General features: G+C 39.5%; 1 protein-coding gene across 12 annotated transcripts in view; it reads left to right on the plus strand.

Moving 5' to 3' along the window:
* Positions 1 to 21,648, plus strand: part of ncoa2 (nuclear receptor coactivator 2) — a 282,597-nt gene that overhangs the window by 246,886 nt on the left and 14,063 nt on the right. For 7 of the 12 annotated variants that reach the window (XM_048528567.2, XM_048528568.2, XM_059645879.1 and 4 more), the window contains 6 exons: positions 793 to 967; positions 3,727 to 4,023; positions 8,285 to 8,374; positions 11,553 to 11,988; positions 18,267 to 18,444; positions 21,103 to 21,301. In XM_048528567.2, coding sequence (XP_048384524.1) covers positions 793 to 967; positions 3,727 to 4,023; positions 8,285 to 8,374; positions 11,553 to 11,988; positions 18,267 to 18,444; positions 21,103 to 21,301 — 1,375 coding nt within the window. The remainder of the gene's footprint in view (positions 1 to 792; positions 968 to 3,726; positions 4,024 to 8,284; positions 8,375 to 11,552; positions 11,989 to 18,266; positions 18,445 to 21,102; positions 21,302 to 21,648) is intronic. The other 5 variants (XM_059645878.1, XM_059645883.1, XM_059645880.1 and 2 more) reach the window with 3 other exon arrangements.

The following is a 21,648-nucleotide window of genomic DNA, read 5'->3' on the forward strand; positions in this document are numbered from 1 at the left end:
TTACCAACGCAGGCCATGGGAATTCAAGCCCAATAACATAACTATTCAATTTACGTGATCTATTTCCGAAAGGTGCACATTTCAGGAAGTTTGGTCTTCTGAATGAGCATCATTGCAGAATTCATCTGTAACATCATGTTTTGATGGTTCATTTCTAAAGCTGTGCTCACTTCCAGTTCAATGCACTGCAATGTAATGACAGAATTGGCAACATCTCTCAACTGAATTAGCAGAGCTTTGGAGTAAATTGCAAAGATAAGGACTCGCATGTTTGTTTCGTTATAATACACATTCTGGCCCAATGATTAACATTTTGTTTTTGTATAAATATTACTTATTCCCTAATTTTTAAAAAAAATTAGTGTCTGCTTATTAAACACTGGGTGAACTGTTCTGAATTAATAAGTTGCACAGCAATTATAGCAATGGAACTTGAAATTAGTGTTCAAAGCAAGGCGTACGTGAAGCAAATTGTCAAGATAGGTAAGAAATGTTGGCAGTTGAAAATTGAGGAGGAGTAATCCCTTTCCCAGACAAAATCCAGATGATTGACTTTGATCAATTTAGTGTGCCCTAGGAATTAAGGGAACCTCTCATTTCAAAGTTTCTTTTATAATGAGACATTTTCTTATCCTTGTGATTAAGCTTTTGATGCAACATTGATCAATGAGGCAGGGAATAATGTATGACCTGGACTTGTTCTGACAACAGTGATGGGATAATGGATTTTTAGTTACACCTGAAACTAAGAAATCCTAATCTGTTTCTTTATTTTTGTGCTTTTTATATCAGTAGGCAATCCTACAGCAGTTCTCAAGATGACCTACTTTGTCCATCTATTCCCATGGAAACTCCTAACGATGAAGGCACAATTCTGGATCAGCTGCGTTCAGCATTAAAAAATATTGATGAACTTGGCCTGGAGGAAATTGACCGGGCTTTGGGAATACCTGAACTGGTTATCCAGGTAAATGATTTGTGTGCACAATAGAGTCAACTTCATTTTTATGATCAAGTCATAGCGTTATACACTACAGAAATAGATCCTTCAGTCCAACTTGTCCACATAGACCAGATATCCTACGCCGATTAGTTCCATTTGCCAGCATTTGGCCCATTATGCTTCTAAACCCTTCCTATTCATATGCCCATCCAGATGTCTTTTAAATGTTGTAATTGTACCAGCCTCCGCCACTTCCTCTCACAGCTAGTTCTTTACACGCACCACTCTTTGCATGAAAAATTGCCCCTGAGGTCCCTTTTAAATCTTTCCCCTCTCACATTAAACCTATGCCCTCTAGTTATAAACCTCTATAATGTCACCCCTCAACCTCTGATGCTCTAGGAAAACAAGCCCAGCCTAATCAGCCTCTCACTGTGTGGCTCAAAATGTCCAATCCCTATAAGATCTTTGGAAATCATTTCTGAACCCTTTCAAGTTCAACAACATCTTTCTTATAGCATGGAGAGTAGAGTAAGACAATTCTAATTATGGTAAAATTTCTTCAATATTTCTCCTCATCTCCATCTGAATACTTCTTTCCAGATGCATGTTGTTCTATGTGTCTAATACGTCTGTATGTATCATCTGTCCTTCCCTCTTTCTTTTTGTGTCTCTCTCCTGAATATGCGACTGTCTTCCTTATTAGTTCATGTTCAGTAAGAGTGAAAGTTACCATGAAGACCTTCCTCAGTGCACGGTCCTAGTCACAACACCACATTGTTCAATGTTCCTTCAATTTGTCAATGAGGAGCATTTTTAAAAATTATTACTACATTGACAATGAAACCTCAAGAAGAGAGTTTGCGCTAGCTACTTGAATATTAAAGCCAGGATTTGTAGCCCTTTAGTTACAATTTCTTTTTCTTTGTGTCCACAGTTTTAGCTGTTCGAAGTAATGAAAGAAAATGCAGCACTTCTTTGAAGAGTAAATGTGAATTCTAATAGTTTCCTAAAATATCACTGGTTAGATTTGTGAAAGTAAATCAAGAGTCACAGGACAGTTATAGTACAGAACGATAGACAAGAAGTGTAGTGAATAGAATGAGGGCCAGATGGATCTTATTGACTGTGTTAATCTGGCCCAGTCAGGGAGTTTGGTTAACATGTATAAACAGGTGTCAGAGAGTCTCCTCATTCTAGGGAGTTGCTCTGAGCAAGCTAGTCAGAGTCTATGTACTGTGCACATGTAAGTAAAGGGTAACTTGATAACTGCGCACCTTGTTATTTCAAGGTAAATGGGCAAAACTGTGGCAAATGGATTTCAATTGAGGTTATCCATTCTGAACCAAAAAAAACCCCAATCAGGGTAGTTCAAGATGGTATGAACTAAAATACAATGGATATCCAAAGAGAATTACGGGATTGGGTGCATAGACCTTTAAAATAACACAAACGAGTGCAGGAAATATGGGATGCTGGCCTTGTATCAGGACGATTGGAATACTTGGATGCAGAAGTTGTGCTGTAGTTATACAAACTACTGGCTGGACCCCAGTTGGAGTACTGATAGCACATCTGGCCATCACACTTTAGGAAGGATAGACCAGGCTTGGCGGTAGTAATGTGCAGGTTTACAAGAATGATACCTGGACTTCAGCGGTAAGTTAGGAGGCAAGATACAAATTTTGGCAAGGTTTCTGTATAATTTAGAAGGTTAAGGGGTGATCATAGAGATTTAACTATTTTTGTTGTTTAAAGCTTAGGACCAGACTGTTTATAGAATCCCTATAATCCCTACACTATGGCACAATGTTCAGGAGAGATGTTAGGAAGCGTTTCAGTGCACAAAGAATGGTGAAGGAAGTCACTTCCAGGAATGGCCTGGTTAATTTTAATTCTGAGAGAGTTATGTTTTTGTTAAATGAATTTGGAAGTGCTGTAGCCTAGATTGGAGGGTGTGGGTCTATGATGAGCTGTGGTGGTGTGGGTGGAGAGCATGAGGTGTAGCATGGAGTTTGTGGGAATAAGGTGAGTATGAGGGGCGTGAGTCAGAGCACCTTGCTATTTTGGTCATAGCTGGGACAATATGCTCTGAGGCTTGTCTTTTTTAACCAGTCTGCCTTGACTCTGACAGGCCTTACTCTTGTAAGACCAACACCCATTTGGGGGAAAAAATGAATTCCTGTCTTGGAACTTCTGAGGTAGAAACACCAACCTAGGAAGTATTTGGACTCTGGGTAACCACTTAGATCGTGAGAATCCCACTCATTACCACTCCTGCACTGCTTCCTCATAAAACATTAATACTTAGGGAATAAATTATACTACTCTGGAAGAACTAGACCAGCTACTATGAGAAATTGTATTTTTAATGTTGCATTTAAAAATAAACTCTGATAATTCTGGTAATTACTCCTCGATGCAATCCTGAGCGGATGGCATTTTGTATTGCGGATGCCTCAGAATTTACAGATCTTGTGTTTAAATGTAAATGTGAAGCATGAATGCTTTTTTGTATTGAGCTTGCAAAGCATAAAAGGTGTGACTTAACATAGCTCCTTTCGTGACAGTTAGGCCTCATGATGCTTAATGGCGACTGGAGTACTTTTGAACTGTAATTCTTGTTGCACTATAAGAGAAGAATAATCTTAAAAATGTAATTTCATGTTTTGCTGTATCTTGCCAAATATTTTCCCAATAACCACAGATTTAGGATTGTCAAAGGGAAAGATCAAAGATCAGTCAACACATCGCACTTTGAGTTTCTGCTTTTGCTTTTACAGAGCCAGACTGTGGATCACCAGCCGGATTCATTCGCAAGCCAGAAATCTGCAATGATGGTAGAAAAGCCTCAAGTTTATAATCAGCCATTTGGTTCTCAGACTACGGTAGTACAGGGGAGCTACTCCAACATGCAAGACCCCAATTTTCATTCTTTGGCTACTCAAGTGGGACAGCGACCAGGCTACTCAATGTTACGTATGCAACCAAGGCCTGGATTAAGGTCTCCTGGTATGGTACCCAACCAGCCCAATCAGCTTCGGCTTCAACTGCAGCAAAGACTTCAAGGGCAACAAATGGTAATTCTTAAGTCATTTCAAGGCTCATGTTTACTGTGCTTATTCTGCTTGAAAAATTAAGGTGAAGTAAAGTTGCCTTTGTAATCTTTTAACTGCATTGATTAATTAGAAACTCGGGTATTTACAGCATAGAAGACAAAAGAGCTTCTGCCCTAAACCCAGCTCTCATTCTGTAAACTTGCAGCTCAATGACATTTTAAGTGCAAATCTAAGAACCTATTATGTGCCATCAGGGAGGCAATGGCCCAGTGGTATTCACACTAGATTATTAATCCACATAACCCAGGAAATGTTCTGAGGACCTGTGTTGAAATCAGGAATTAAGTCAAATGATGACCATAAAACTATTGCCAATTGTAAGGAAAATCCCATCCGATTCATTGATTTTCCTTTTGGGAAGGAAATCTGCCTTCCTTACCTTCTGGCCTACATGTGACTCCAGTCCGACAGTGATGTGGTTGACCCTTAACTGTTCTCTGGGCAGTAAATGCTGGCCTAGGTAGTAGTGTCCACATCCTATGAATGAATAATTTAAGAAAGGCTTCTATCTGTACCACCCGTTCAGGCAGCAAACTTCTGGACCCCCACCCTTTTCTGGGAGAAAACGTCTGAATTCATTGCCCTCCTAATCCTACCAGTACTTTAAAACTGTCTTCTTTGGTTATTGACATCTCCGCTAAGGGAATAAAGTCTCAGTCCCTCTTAAGCTTATTCAGTTTGATTAATTCTGGCGTTAGGGTGTCCAATGTCCCACCGACTCCTACAGTTAGCTTGACTACACCTCCTCACACACCCTAATTCCTGCAAGGATTCCATTCCATTTACCCAGTTTTTCTGTCTCCATGGCATCTGTTCCAGTGATGCCACCTTCTACAGGGGTTCTTGTGACATGTCTTTCCCCAACTGAGGAATTACTCCACCCTGGTTGACAGAGCCCTAAGACCTGTCCAGATGACTTTTTTAAACTGCATTTTTGCCCTGGCTGTTCTCTTCCTTTCTAGAATGATGATTGAGTTCCCGTTGTCCTCACTTTCCACCACATCAACCACTGAATTCAAAGGATTATCCTCCTGCATTCTGTTACCTCCAACCAGATGCCATAACCATCTTCCCCACCCTCCCTTGTCAGCAGTGTGCAGGATTGGTTTCCCCTGCAACCCACTAGCTTATTCCGCTGTTACTCCTAACATTACTTCTCTGCGTCTCCCCATGCAAAATCACAAAATATGTAAGATTTGCCCTTGCATAGTGGAGGGAGAGGAGGTAAAAAGGCCCAAACACACCAGCTAAGTGAAGCAGCAACTTACTTGTACTTTTTCCGGTCTAGTTTACAGTATTCACTGTGATCTCCTTTATGTTGCCAACATAAAATGCAGAGTGGGTAACCGCTTTGCAAAACACCAGTGCTCTGCCTGCAAGAATGACTCCAAGCTTCCTGTTGCTTGCTATTTAAAGTCTTATGCCTGCTGCAGTATTCCAGGGAAGCTCAGTTTAAGCAGAGAAACAGGCCCTCATTTTCTGCTTAGGTACATAATAGTCCTCAGGACTCGTCATTGAGTTCAACAACTCCAGACCGTGAACAGTGCTCTCCATTTTGATGGAGGTTTCTCTCCACAGATGCTGCCAGACGTGCTGGTTTTCTCCAGAGCTTTCTGATTTTATTACACCCTTTGCTTCCTGCTTATGGGCAGGGTTTGGCCAAATTTGATCATTTATTTGCAACTCCTGGGTTTTTACTGTCATGACGAGTCTACCACATGGGACTTCAACAAAAACCATGCTGAAATCTGCATCAAATGCACTGCCCTCCTCAACCGACCTTGAAATTGCCTCAAAAAATTCAGACCATATAACTGTCCCTTAATTCCATTTTGGATGTTTGTGGTTAGTCTGCAGCCTTTCTTATTTTGCCCCTCAGTTCTTTGCCCCACCAGGGTTAACTTAATTCACCTGTAATTGCTTAATCTATCTCTGTTCCCTCTTTAAACAACAGTAAGCAGTTCTGTCTGGCCAGAGAAGGTTGAGAAATGATGATCAGATCCTTGTTATTTCCTCCCTTTCTACCCCAAATAGTGGGAAAGATTTCATTTGGGCAACTTAACTATTTTCAAATCTACTTAATTTGGCACCTTATCATTTCCTCATAAATTTTTTTTAACAGCCAAAAAAGTGCTTCCAAAAGGTGCTCCCTTTCACAATGGAGCACATTGGGAAGCATTCTCACGCTCTGTTTGTACCTCTGTGAATACAGAGATATCACTTCAACAATTTGCCTTTAGAAATATTATGTCTAAGCACAAAAGCATTTTCAGTTTTCAGATGATGTTACACGCCTTTTCTATTCCATTGAAAGGTTAAAATGTCAGCTGTTTCATCTGAAAAATGAAACTGCTTTTTCTGCAGTTTTCTCCCCTAAAACATTGATACCTTGACAAGCTTTGATTCCATGAAGCCTGGTCACGTTCCAGTATCTTATGTATATTTCCATTATTTACGCACGTACCTTAATGGTGGATCTTGGCACGCTGTCAAAGTAAGAGGTGGGGGTGATCAAACCTATTTCCTTGTTTACTTGAACTCAGGTGGTGAGAGAGAAACATACTTGACCTCATCCTTACCAGTCTGTCAGCTGCAGCTGCATCTGCTCTTTGCAGTAATGGTAAGAGTGACTACTGCACAGTCCTTATAGAGATGAAGTTACACTTTCGTGTTGAGAATACCCTCCATTGTGTTGTGTGGCACTATCTCTGTGCAAAATGGAACAGACTCTGAATAGACCAGAACAGGCCATCATCAACAGCAAAATTGTACTCCAACACAATCTGTAACCTCATGGCCTGGAATATCCCCCACTCAACCATTACCAGCAAGCCAGGAACAGCACCAGACATACCTGAAGATGAGATGTCAACCCGATGAAGCTCCCAAACAGTGTTACTTGCATGCCAAACAGCATAAACATAAACATAAACAGCAAGTAATAGACAGAACTAAGCAATCCCACAACCAATGGATCCAATTTAAGCTGTGCAGTCCTGCTATATCCAGTTGTGAATGATAGTGGACAATTAAACAACTCACTGGAGGAGAAGGCTGTACAAATGTCCAAGATGTGGTGACGTTACTTATAAAGCCTGACTTGTTTTTTTTTCACTTCTATTCACTCGTGGGACATGGGCATGAGTTTGGCTAGCCAGCATTTATTGCCCATTCCTAGCTGATTTGAACTGAGTGGCTTGCTGGGCCATTTCAGAGGGCAGGCAAGGGTAAGTCACGTTGCTGTGGGTCTGGAGTCACTTACTGGCCAGACCCAGACAAGGACAGCAGATTTTCTTCCCTGGAAGACATTAGTGAACCTAGATAACTGACAATAGTTCCATGGTCATCAGTAGTTTCTTAATTCCACCATGGCTGGATACATTCCCCGATCCCCAGAACATTAGTTGAGTTCTGATTAATAGTCTAGTGATAATACCACCCGGCCATTATCTCCCCTAAATGTTTTATGATGCTCTAGTTGGAGTCATTGCAGAGGAGAAGTCCTCTTAGTGTCTTGTTCTGTATGGCTTAGGGACTTGACAGGAGTACTTAATCAATTGAGCGATAGCCGTAGATTAATATTTTTAGAAAAGGCATCAGAATTTTGATAAGTGAAGATGAACTTGTGTATATTTTCAGATTAAGAGATTGTTAAACTTACATTCACATCTATGCAATCTTTTATTACTATATTCTGATTGCTTCAATACAGGAAGCATGTGAACCCAGTATTTTTACAGGAGGCAATGTTAAGTTATTTGCTTATATAAATCTGTAAAGTAGCCAAAAAATAGTGAAATATGATACTATTTGTACAGTAATCTTTTGCCAAAGCAGTTTGATTGCATAGATGAGTGTGTTCAATAAAATTTATAGTTATCAAATTCTCAGTTTAATGTTTATGGAAAATTAAGATTATAATTGTTTGATTTTTGAGCATTCTGACGACAATGGAAACAAATTTGACTTCCACAATAACATGTATTGCCCGCTATGTCCCAGAATGATTGGGGGGACAAAACCCATATGCTATGAAGAAAGTTGATTTGGTGCTTTTGGGTTTTTGCTTTTATTTGCAAGATAACTTCCTGTGTTTAGGATACTGCAATATTTTAGACCTTTTGAGATTGCTGGTATTGTGCAACATCTGTATCTCGGTACCTTGCTTTTAAATTCTTTTTCATACTAATAGCCAGTTTATAATTTTTGTTTGGCTTGGTAGAATCGTCAGCCATTAATGAATCCACTTACCACCGTCTCCAACATGAATCTACCTCTAAGAGCGAGTGTGCCACCACAGATGAGTAGTCAGGTATGTTTTAGAAACTACTATAAAGTGTTTCTCACATTATTCTATTTATCATTTACAGGAACAGTCACTAGCTTAACCGAAGGCTACACCATAAAATCCTGGACTGACCCATTAGTTGCAACATATTCAAGGTCTTGACATTTAATAAGAGTGGAGATTGGATACTGTAGTTAGGCATTGCATTTTGCAATAACAAGGTGAAAACAGATCTGTTAAGATTATCATCCGTGATGACTGTAGCCTGAATGGAAAGGATATTTGCACTCGTATTGATCAACAGACTAAGCAGGCTGATTCTGTCATCATCACAGTACTTTTCCTGTGTCACTAATTTACTATTTAGATTTAGAACATAGAACAGTACAGCACAGAACAGGCCCTTCAGCCGACGATGTTGTGCCGACCATTGATCTTCATGTATGCACCCTCAAATTTCTGTGACCATGTGCATGTCCAGCAGTCTCTTAAATGACCCCAATGACTTTGCTTCCACAACTGCTGCTGGCAACGCATTCCATGCTCTCTCAACTCTGTGTAATGAACCTGCCTCTGACAATCCCTCTATACTCCCCTCCAACCAGCTTAAAACTATGACCCCTCATGTTAGCCATTTCTGCCTAGGAAATAGTCTCTGGCTATCAACTCTATCTATGCCTCTCATTATCTTATATACCTCAATTAGGTCCCCTCTCCTCCTCCTTTTCTCCAATGAAAAGAGACCGAGTTCAGTCAACCTCTCTTCATAAGATAAGACCTCCAGTCCAGGCAGCATCCTGGTAAACCTCCTCTGAACCCTCTCCAAAGCATCCACATCTTTCCTATAATAGGGCGACCAGAACTGGACGCAGTATTCCAAGTGCGGTCTAACCAAAGTTTTATAGAGCTGCAACAAGATCTCACGACTCTTAAACTCAATCCCCCTGCTAATGAAAGCCAAAGCACCATATGCTTTCTTAACAACCCTGTCCACTTGGGTGGCCCTTTTAAGGGATCTGTGTATCTGCACACCAAGATCCCTCTGTTCCTCCACACTGCCAAGAATCCTATCCTTAATCCTGTACTTGGCTTTCAAATTCGACCTTCCAAAATGCATCACCTCGCATTTATCCAGGTTGAACTCCATCTGCCACCTCTCAGCCCATCTCTGCATCCTGTCAATGTCCCGCTGCAGCCTATAACAGCCCTCTGTACTGTCAACGACACCTCCAACCTGCTGACCCACCCTTCAATCCCCTGATCCAAGTCATTAATAAAAATTACAATCAGTAGAGGCCCAAGGACAGAGCCCTGTGGAACACCACTCACCACTGACAGTTAAAGTTTGCTTCCTGGAACAAAAATTAGCCTTATGAACTCAGATTCATTTTCAGGTGAAAAAATAGGGGCATGGAAACTATATGTTTTGCTCATTTTAAAATAGCTGTTTTGAAACATAGCTCTTGAAATGTACAATTCAAATTTGTATTTCTCTGCACATATCAAAGAGAAGGCTGTGAAAGCTCTCCTTCCTATAATGAAACAATGCATTTTTTAAGGAAAATTAGAATAAAATTATGCCAGCTGGGATAATGTCTTTGATATTGATGTGAAACCTGAGTTCATAATGTTACAATTTGTAAGATAGATTAATAAATGAAAAACTAATTAGGTAGTGAAGCGATTGACCAATATTTCATCAGAATTTTGCCATATAATTTTGGGATCTTCCTGATCTCTACCACTCAGGGTCTTGATAGATAAACTCATTAAACCATGGGAGAACCCCAGATTAACAATTTAAGAAAAGGTGAAAATATTTCAGAAGTAAAGATGAACTTGTGCATACTTTCAGACTGGGAGATTGTTGAGCCTGTGTTTCACGTCTGTGCAATCATTTATTGTTGTATTCTAATTGCTTCAAGACCGGGAAGGCATGCCGTAAGGCTCTTTCCAATAGGAAATTTCACCACTTTTAGTTAGTTATATAATAAGCAATTTAGTGGAAGTGAATAAAGGAATATGTAGGGATAGAGATATTTAATGCAGTAATATTTGTACATTACTTCTTGCCTGCATTTCTGTCAGCGGTCAGGACTGCAATGCTCTTAGCATTGTGCAAAATATAGACTTATAGTAAAAGGGGACCTTGGAGTGCAGATTCCTAGCTCATTAGAAGTAGAGTCGCGGGTAGACAGGATAGTGAAGAAGGCGTTTGGTACACTTGCCTTTATCGATCAGTGCATTGCATATAGGTATTAGGTGGTCATGTTGCAATTATACAGGACATTGTTTTGGCCACTTTTGGAATACTGCATTCAGTTCTGGTCTCCCTGTTATAGGAAAGATGTTTTGAAACTTGAAAGGGTTCAGAAAAGATTTACAAGAATGTTACCAGGGTTGGAGGGTTTTTGAGCTAGAGTGAAAGGCTGAATAGACTGAGGCTATTTTCCCCTGGAGCATCAGAAGCTGAGGGGTGACCTTATAGAATTTTTTAAAATTATGAGGACATGGATGGGTGAGTTGTCAAGGTCATTTTCCCAGAGTAGAGGAGTCCAAAACTAGACAGCATAAGTTTTTAAGATGAGAGGAGAATGATTTAAAACAGTGAAAGAGGCAACATTTTCTTGCTGAGTGGTGCGTTTATGGAATGAACCGTCAGAGGAAGTGTTGGAAGTTGGTACAAATTACAGCATTTAAAAAGCATCTGGATAGGTATATGAATGGGAAGAGTTTAGAGAGAGATGGTCCAAATGCTGGGAAAGGGGACTAGATTAATTTAGGATAACATCTGGTCAGCATGGACGAGGTGGATCGAAGGGTCTGTTTCTGTGCTGTAAAACTCTGTGACTCAAAATAACTTCTAACAGATTAGCCTTCTTTCTAGCCAATGAACCATGAATGTTGCTCGAACAAATCCTGTATGTAATTTTGGGAAATGAAAGATACTGAAAAGCATTGTTTTTTGAAATTCGTATGTGGTCTAATGTGGACAGTTATTGGAGGCACCGTGGTTTATTAGTCAATATCATGAACTATACTTTACTTTTCAGGGTATTATTATCAGATATCGAGGAATGTAAAGATGTGCAAAGTTTAATCCGTGAAATATTCAATGAAAATCATTTAGAAACTGCTTAAACGCAAAATTTTATTAATGTTTGAATGTTAATGTTGTGTATATTATCTGTTTGTTCTTCAGGGACCTATTAATGCACAGATGCTAGCCCAGAGACAGCGTGAGCTTTTGAATCAGTATCTGCGTCAGAAACAGTTGGTGCAGCAGGTACCACAGAGGACCATGATGATGCGACAACAGGGGTTGAACATCTCACCAAACATGGCAAACTCGAACAACATGGCAGGAGCCATGACCACTCCTCGGATTCCTCAGGCATCACCACAACAGTTCCCATACCCTCCAAACTATGGTACTGGGCTTACTTCCCCACCACCTTCCACCAGTCCTTTCTCCCCGGTGTCCCCAAATCCAGGGACACAGCTCCTCTCTCACAGCTCCTTGCATGGCTCCCAGATGAATATGGCTAACCAGGGAATGATAGGAAATGTGGGAGGACAGTTTGGGGCTGTATTGAGTCCCCAAATGCAGCACAATGCCTTCCAGTTTCCCAGTTCAGGTACTGCCTTTCCTCTGAGTGCTGTTAACTATTAGAATGGCAAAGTACTTTATTGTAAAAAATGTATTATTCTTTTTCTTTGTATGTTGGGAATGATTGAGCAAATCAATTTTGGCTTTGCATTGGGTGTGGAGCTGTTGCTCATAATATCTTTAGCTTATTTATCCTGATCCACCTTCCCTACTTTCTTTACTAACTTGCATGCACTGCCAGACTCAGTTTTGCCTAATATCACTGTTGTTCCATGAAAATCCAAGTCTTATAGCTTTGAAAAACTCTCAAATTTAATTTTTTTGGCAGCTTATTTATACAGCACTTTTTAATATGATTTTGTATATACATAGTTAGTTTAAAATTGGTTGACAGTTACACACAGATTGTAGGCCTGGGATCAACTTACTGATCCTAACAGTTCATTCTTATTTGTAACAGGTTGATGTTGAATGTGGAATTCTAAGCATAAGACATTGCAGAGAAATCAACTATAACATCAATTGTTAGTGAATTGAATGAGTGGAAAATGTACAAATGTGGGAAAAGTGCAGATACATGAGTTCAGAATGTCCTGTGTCAGTTAAAGCAGTAGAACTGATGCAGGGATGATTGGCCAAATGGTATTCACCGATGCTGTTACTCTCATTGAAACCTATAAGATATATAACAAGCACTGACTAGGTAGAAGTCGATATTTTTCAGTGCATGGATGTTTCTAGAATTAGTGGCACTGGCAATAAAAATAAGAGGCGTTCTATTTAAGATAGAGATGAGGAGGAATTTCTTCTCAGAGCAGTAGAGGCCGTGTCGTTGAATATATTCAAGGCTGAGTGTAACAGATTTCTGATCGACCAGAAGTTGAGGTTTATTAGGGGGCAGACGTGAAAGTGAAGTGAAGGCCGCAATCAGATCAGCTGTGATCTTGTTGAATGGCGGAGCTGGCTTGATTGAACAAATGCCCTATATCTGCTCCCATATGTTATGTTCTTTCTAGGAGCATAAATTTATCCTTGTCTGTAAACTAAACCTTTGTCTAATATAAATATATTCCCCATACCTTTTTATGCAACAGATCAATTCTTTAAAAAAAAATTGCTTGGAATCTCGACCAGCTATTTGTAGTGAAATGTAATTCATATCATGGAGGAGAGTTGTGAATGTCCCTTTTTACCTTAATAAATAACTGTTCAGTATCTGTTCCTGCCCACTGTTGCTATGTAGGGACCGGATTTATTACTACAAACAAAAAAGTGGTGGTTCTATCAATATCATCTTTGGTGTATTGCAGCCATCTTTGTTATTGCCAGTCAATCACTCAAGAATCTATAAATCATGGAAAGTAGAACATTAGAGTTTTAAAGAGTAATCATGCAACATTTGTTTTAGAAGATAGCTATTAGTGTTAAGTAATATTAAAAAAGCATTGAAAACTAAACTGATGAAAGGTATTTTTACATTGAGTAGTATGGCCATTATTTGTTCTGCACATCTTAATGTTGCCTAACATGTGTGAATGCAAAGGAGTTGGATTTTTAAGGTATCATTTTACAAGTGATTTTCTGGGATAACGCAGGTTGTGATAGAATTTTACCGTTAGTTGCTGTGCTACAGTCTGGAAATTGAGTAGTACTTGATTAAACTAGAGCGTCTGAAGATGAATATTTTGGAAATTCAGAGAAACAAAAGTATGTTGAGCCATGTTTAATAAAGTGAAATTTTGCTTAACACACCTGCAAAATTCTTGGTTACAAATTTGTAATGTCATTGATAAATCAATGTATGTGCATCCTATTTTCCATGCCTGGGAATAAAAGGATGCTTTACAAATTTCAGCTCAAAGACATGTGCATTTGACTAAATTTAAACATTTTTTTGTGGCAGAGATGTTGCAAATATGTAGCCAAAGGTGGCACGAATATAATCTTGGATTAACCAGTGCACGAAAACATGTCATTTTATTTTGCATTTTTCTTCTGAAGTGCTTTGGGATGTTTTATCAATATAAGTTCTTGTTTACAAAACCTGAAAAACATCATTATAAAGTTATCAGGAATAACCTATTCTGACAGTACACGTAGACTAACAAAAGTTAACTGTAGTGGCAGCAAACAAATAGTTTTCACACTTCTTCAGATGTATTTGTTGAGAGAATCAATTAAGTTAAAATATTTATAGCGCAAAAATACTAAAGTTACCGAAAGCCTCCAATTTCATAATTATCAGTGAGGAAGTGCCTGCTTTTGTTGGCAGCATGTAATAAGCATGAACTTGTTTCTGTGACCAGTCCCCGTTATAGTTGTGGATATAGGAATTTATAAGGGAACAAGTGGGCAGGATCTAACAGTTTTAAGTCAAGGTAACGAATAAAATGTAATGAAAAGAAAAATAAATTCTATAACTTTAAAATGAGTATTGGTTAATTTGGGCATACTTTGATCCAATGCTCCTAGCCTCGAACCTCACTCTACTTAAAGACTGTATTTTGCCTTGATAAAGTGGTGCCCGTAATTAACTAGTACATTCCAGATTTATAAATCTTAACTGAAGTTATAGCCAGCCAAATATGTTATCAGATACTTCTAATTAGATCCAGTTTACAGTTATTTCTTCTCCTCATTGAAACAGCTGGTAGTTTCAATTCATAACTTTTTTACTTCAGTAAAGGTACCTTGCTCAGTAATTTTCCATTTTTTGTCAAAATGTAAAAGAAACTGGTAGGTTTCTAAATTGATGCATTTTTGAAAATCGTCGAGGATAATACAGTTAGTTGAAGCAGTTTTTTTTAAATCTGCCAATATGAAGTAGCTATGAAATTAAGAGAATTCAGTACTGAACAGTAATTGCACAAAGCACCCTGCATCCAAACAGCATTGCAAGTGAGATCTTGGACCTGAAACGAACTCGTGCTATACATGCGCTTTGGTTTTGGTACATTAGAGCAAAAGCTTAGAAATTACAAAGTAATTTCTATTATTGTTGCTTTAATCAGAACAGGGATCCATGCAGCAACTAAAGTACCAAATTTGGCTGAACATTTGAAATGATTCAATTACTTCAGGAATCTAATCTAATCTGCTTTTAAATGGGAGAATTACATTATTAATCATGGACTGATGGGCTGTTGTTGGGCAATTTACTGTGCTCCTACTCAACTATATGGCTTTCGTTCTTTTATTCCTTTGTTGCATAAAATTCAACTTGTGAAAGAAAAATTAACCTGGAATAATTTTAACCTTAAAGAAATGTTATTCCTTCATTTGGAATATAGTAGTAGAAATACTAATACAGTAATTCTGCTTCTAATAGCCTGCTAAATTTGACAGCACAATACTGTTATTGAGGATTACACTCTCCTGGTTAGCAATACTTTTTTTAAAGTACACTGAGTTACTGTAGTGCTCTGGTGTCTCCTGGGGTAATTAGAGAGGCTGTGGCATAGTTGTAATGTAACTAGACTAATAATTAAGCTCCAGCTAATGTTCTGAAAACATGGATTTAAGTTCCATTGTAGCCCAATAGATGTAGGAGCAGAAATAATCCATTCAGCCCATTGAATTTGCTCCACCTTCAATGAGGTCTTGGAGGATTTGATAATCTTCAACTCCACTTTCCTGCCTCCTTCCTGTAATCTTGATTCCCTTACTGATTGAAAATCTACCTCATCCTTGAATGCACTTAATGACCCCGCCTCAACAATTCTCTGTATTCTATAGATTTGGTAGCCATTGAAAAGAGATTCTTGAGATTGTAGACATGCTTGCTGAGCCGGTGGGTTTGGTTGCAAACATTTCATCCCCCTGCTAGGTAACATCGTCAGTGCACCTCCGGTGAAGTGCTGATGTTCTCTCCCAATTGTTGTTTATATGTCTGAGCTTACTGGTTTTGTTCTTCGGTGGTTTGTACACAGGGTCCAATTTAATGTGTTTGTTGATGGAGTTCTGGTAGGAATACCAGGTCTCCAGGAATTCCTTGGCATATTCTAGCAATTATGGATGCGCTGCCCCAGTTGAATTTGTGTCCCACGTTGTCCGTATCTAGTGAGACAAGTGAATCGGTTGTGTCCGTTCATGGCTGGTTGGTGTTCGTGTATCCTTTATTGTCGGTTTTCTTCTGGCTTGGTCTATGTCATGTTTCTCACAGTCCTTGCATGGTAATTTTTATATTACACCAGTTTGGCTGGTTTTGGGTAAGGGATGGATCCTTTACATTTGTCAGTAGCTTCTGTAGGGTGGTTGTCGATTTGTGGGCTATTCTGATACATGTGGGTCTGAATAGTCTTGTGGCCCACATTGAAATGTCCTTGATGTATGGTAGGGTGATTAGTGAGTCTGGCCATGTTGTGTCTTCCTGTTGTAGTCTGTCTCAGAGGTAATGGCAGATTGTGCTTTTTGGATATCCATTTCTTTTGAAGTCTTATGTGTTCCTGTTTTGCTTCGTATAGTTCTGGATTTCTGCAATGTGTTGTGGCTTGTTTATAAACAGAACCAGAATTAATGCCAACCACCCCAGCAAACCGAGGTAAATAAATAATAAGTGGGATAGAACACCAGCCATTCACCGGAGGCGCACTGAGAATGTTACCTAGCAGGGTTACAATATGTCAGCAATCAAACCCAAAGACTCGGTGATGAAACCTCATCCTCAACCCGAGCTACAAACCTTCTCGATAAAGAAGAGATTCATCTCCATCTCTTTTCTTGTGTTTCACTAAGGTCACTCTCATTCTTCTAAGCTCCAACGACTAGGAACCCAACTCCTCAATCTCTCCTCATTAGAAAACTCTCTCATATCTGGAAACGTTTTTGCGATTTTTGCATGAAGACCCACAAGTCCATGCTAATCCATTGCCCCCACCAGTAAGGGTTCTTATTAAGTAGCCTTAGAACAGTAGCTTTTGTAAATCCAAATGTAGATCATTACTGGTCACTCTATCTTGGTAGCTCCTCAAAGAATTCTAATAAATTTGTCAATCTGATTTTCCGTTTGTGAACTGACTGTGCTTGGTTTACTGGTTTTTTCCCTTGCCCTTTTGAATAAGGATATTACGTTGGCACTGTTTTTTGGCATTAATCTTTTGGGACTTTTCCAAAAGCCAGGGATTATTGGAAGATTACTGCCAGTGCATTCCACTATCTCTGGTGAAATTTAAGTTTAACTTTTAAAAAATAATCTGGAATAAAAGTTGGCCTAATGAAGCTACTGTGTATGTTGTAAAATTCCATCTGGTTTAGTTATATCTTGTAGGGAAGAAAGTCTACCATTCTTCTGATCTGGCCTACATGTGACTCCAGACTCTCACCAATGTGGTCGACCCTTGACTGACCTCGTGGCAATTAGGGATAGACAGTATGACACTTGCACCCTATGAATGATTTATAAAAAAATACATCATGCACTGTGGCACTGTGTAAATTGAGGGCCTCTTAATCAGTTAGTTCAGTGCAATTGAGTTCTATATCCCAGGGTTCATTCCCTCTTCAAGGAGGAGGATCCTGAAGGCTGGATCACCAAAGTGAGTTTGAAAATGGCACTTTTATATTTAATTAAAACCCTGGACTTCAGGTTGAACAAAAAGAATGAGGAATAATATGTTGAAGTAGGGAAAGCAGTGATATTATCCTCTTTCATGTCTCATTTTAGGCATTCCCTTGGATTTCATTTTGTGGGTGGCAGCTTTTATTATTTAAATAATTAACTTATTAAATTAATTACATCCACGTGCTTAAATGCCAGGAGATAACTTTATGGTGTTACCGGGTTTGCGCAGACAGCTTCTTATGAATGGGAGTAATGTGGTTGAGAATGAAGGATTGACTGGAGATTGATCTTTTCAGTGAAACTTAAACGTTCGATCAAAATGTGATTGCATCAGAGTGAATCATCTTTAAACTTATCCTCTTAATTGATCACAAATAGAAAAATTCTATGTGTTTTACTATTTAGCTTTTTCTGGTTATCAAGTTGTGTGCAGAAATTTTCACTTCTTGTTTGGGGGTGTTCTCTGCTTGTTTGGGCAAAGGGGCCAATCTGCAGTACCAGATTTTTTTAAAAACCGTTACATCACCTTTTTTAAACAAAAAAAAGATTGTGTGGATGCAGCTTTAAATTAAATACTTTTTTTCCTGTAAGCCTTGTAGACACTTAACTGGTTTTTTTAATTGCATTTCTTCTGATTGACATTCTGGACATTGTTTGAAATGCATTAGCTTGTTTACGTTTTTACTTAATTGTACGTGGAAGAAAACCTTGTTCAAAATTGCTATATCTGGTTTTCTCATTCACAGGAATGAATCAGCAGTCTGATTCAGGATTTGGTGGAGCGACAACTCCCCAGAGCCCGTTAATGTCGCCAAGGATGAGCCATACGCAGAGTCCAATGATGCAACAGTCTCAATCTACGCCGACTTACCAGTCACCTTCTGAACTTAATGGCTGGCCACAGGGGAATCTAAATGGAAACAGGTACTTTTGATTATCTGCCTTAAACCTCAGGATACTGGGTGGGAGTTAGACAGTATGTTCTATCTAAACCAGGAATGGAGGGTTTGTGTGAGGGAGAGGCTGGATAGCCCGTGACTTTTCTCAATGGAGTGTACCAAGTTGACGGGTTACCTTTATAGGGGTTTATGAAATCATAAGGTGTATAGGTGAAGTGAATGGCAGGTGTCTTTTCCCTAGGATGGGGGATTTCAAGACTAGGGGCATATTTTTAAAGTGAGAGGAGAAAAAAATTAAAAAATACATATAAGGGGCAATGTGTAGAATGACCTTCCAGAGAAAGCGGTGGACGTTTAAAAGACATTTGAGTAAGTACAGGCATAAGAGATGTTTAGAGGGATATGGGCCAGGACAAGTTCAGTTTTGGATTATGGTCAGCATGAACTGGTTGGACCGAAGGGTCTGTTTCCGTGCTGTATGACTCTACACAAGGAAATAGAGCATAAATTATCATCAATAACCCATGGACATGTCTTTTCCTGTAATTGCATCAAAACTTGAACACGTTTACCAACCTATTGAGGCACCTTGCAATGGAAAATAAGTGTAGCCTTTCAGTATTTCTGACTCTTGAAGAAATACTGAAAAGGGAAATGTACTTAGTGAGTGCTTGGCCAGATCTTATCAGGAGATTTAGAGTTTTTCTTCCTGCAAAATATCTTTCATTGTTGACCTAATGTACTCTGGACTGGATGTTGTCAAAGTTGATATCCACAGGCCGTGTATGTTTTTTTATAGAGTAGGAGGGGTTTGCCAGAGATCAGTTGATAGAAGAGGCAGGTGTAAAGCTCTGTTGTATTATCTACACTGTTATGATCTCAGTCAAGTTTGGTAGCCTCCTTGAAAAGAAATATGAAATCCAATTCTTTCCTGAAAGAATGCTGCCACCAAATGCCACTGTTTGAAACAAAGATTTTAACAAGAAATGTCAAATGAAACAAGCAGTAAATGATGTCTTGGATAATTTAAGATAATAAAATGTGAGGCTGGATGAACACAGCCGGCCCAGCAGCACAAAAGCTGACGTTTTGGGCCTAGACCCTTCATCAGAGAGGGGGATGGGGTGAGGGTTCTGGAATAAATAGGGAGAGAGGGGGAGGCGGACCGAAGATGGAGAGAAAAGAAGCTAGGTGGACAGGAGAGTATAGGTGGGGAGGTAGGGAGGGGATAGGTCAGTCCAGGGAAGACGGACAGGTCGAGGAGGTGGGATGAGGTTAGTAGGTAGGAGATGGAGGTGCGGCTTGGGGTGGGAGGAAGGGATGGGTGAGAGGAAGAACAGGTTAGGGAGGTAGAGACAGGTTGGACTGGTTTTGGGATGCAGTGGGGTGGAGGGGAAGAGCTGGGCTGGTTGTGTGGTGCAGTGGGGGGAGGGGACGAACTGGATTGGTTTTGGGATGCGGTGGGGGAAGGGGAGATTTTGAAGCTGGTGAAGTCCACATTGATACCATTGGGCTGCAGGGTTCCCAAGCAGAATATGAGCTGCTGTTCCTGCAACCTTCGGGTGGCATCATTGTGGCACTGCAGGAGGCCCATGATGGACATGTCATCTAAAGAATGGGAGGGGGCGTGGAAATGGTTTGCAACTGGGAGGTGCAGTTGTTTATTGTGAACCTCTTGGATAATTTACACGCATTTTAAAATCCAATATTAGTTAAGCATGAATCAACAGATACAATTATAAACTGTAGGTTACATACAAACAGCAAATACAATCTTGCAAATTGAGGTATACAGAGCATTAAACTTAGTCACAAAGTCCTTCAAAACTCTATCTTCCTTACAGAAATCTTATCTTCTGCTCAAGAATGTAACAGCAACAGATATACCAATCTCAGTTCCAAGGATCACAGTGTTAACTAAAAATGGCACACATTTGTTGAACCTCCCTAACTTAGTCTGGGTGGTGTAGATTATCTTCAAGTTACTGAAGCGGCTGCAACTGTTGTATATTTGCTTAATTCCAGCTTCTGGATCTGGCCTTCATCTCCCTCACTTAGCCTGTACTACACCACTGGATTCATCAACGTCTACTGAACTCCGATGGCTCTGTTTCTTTTTAATATAGTATCAACTGGAAATTTTAGTCTCCAGTTCTGTTTGGTTTCCAGAGCAATAGCTCTGTCATTTACGCACTTTCCTGTTCAACTTTTGAGCCTGTCCCAAAAAAAAATCTAAGATTTGGCCACTGCTACAATAGAATCGTCACTGTCCTTAGAAACTCTGTACTGGATTGTGGCTACAACACTTGCATGTTTTAAGCTGCTGAACAAATACAAGATGTATTGACATTTTAGGGAACAGCAAGTCATGCAGCTCAGTGAGGATAAGGATGATTAGTGAGTAAGTGAGTTTTAGTATGAGAAAAGCACTATGAATAACTAGAGGCCAGTGAGCCAACTGTTGGGATAATTTATCCTAGCTATGATAAAAGTGTGGTCAAACATTTTGGATTACTGTGACAAAAATTGGGCTGTAAATGTATCCTATCGTGTACAAAATAATTTTGTCTGTCCTTTTTTTTTCAAGATTCGTAACTTCTGATGGAAGAAACCTATGTGCCCAAACATATTTGGGAAATATAATTAACCTAATGGTTAATTTTTTTTTGTTTTTGTAATACAGCATGTTTTCACAGCCATCCCCGCCACAGTTTGGACAACAGGCAAACACCAACATGTACAGCAACAATATGAATATCAGTGTTTCTATGGCAACCAATACTGCCGGTATGAGCAACATGAATCAGATGTCAGGGCAGATTAGCATGACCTCAATGACCTCTGTGCCTACATCAGGATTATCCTCTATGGGTGCTGAACAGGTAAGGGATGAGCAATTTTTTTAAATTCTAAAATGTTGTTTTGTTAACAGCAAATGCTGGCTGCCAAGGTGGCGGCAGAGTAGGACTCCTGAGCTGGACCTTATCCACTCCATCTGTTTATTTTTTTTTTCTCTCTCTCTCTTTTTGAGTTGTTTCTTCTCCTTTTCTTTTTACCACCTGTTCTCTGGCAGCATCAGTGGTGTTCAGGGTGAAAGCCAATGCGGACCTGGGCACCCAGCTATGAAGTGGAGTCCAGTGTGGTGTGAGATGGAAGGACTGTTATTCTGAATTCTTATTTCTCTGCTGCTCTACTTTATTTCTGGACTTGTTATTTCCTCCTTTATCAA

Source organism: Stegostoma tigrinum, chromosome 5 (assembly GCF_030684315.1).
Source record: "Stegostoma tigrinum isolate sSteTig4 chromosome 5, sSteTig4.hap1, whole genome shotgun sequence".
In the NCBI taxonomy this organism is placed as follows: domain Eukaryota; kingdom Metazoa; phylum Chordata; class Chondrichthyes; order Orectolobiformes; family Stegostomatidae; genus Stegostoma; species Stegostoma tigrinum.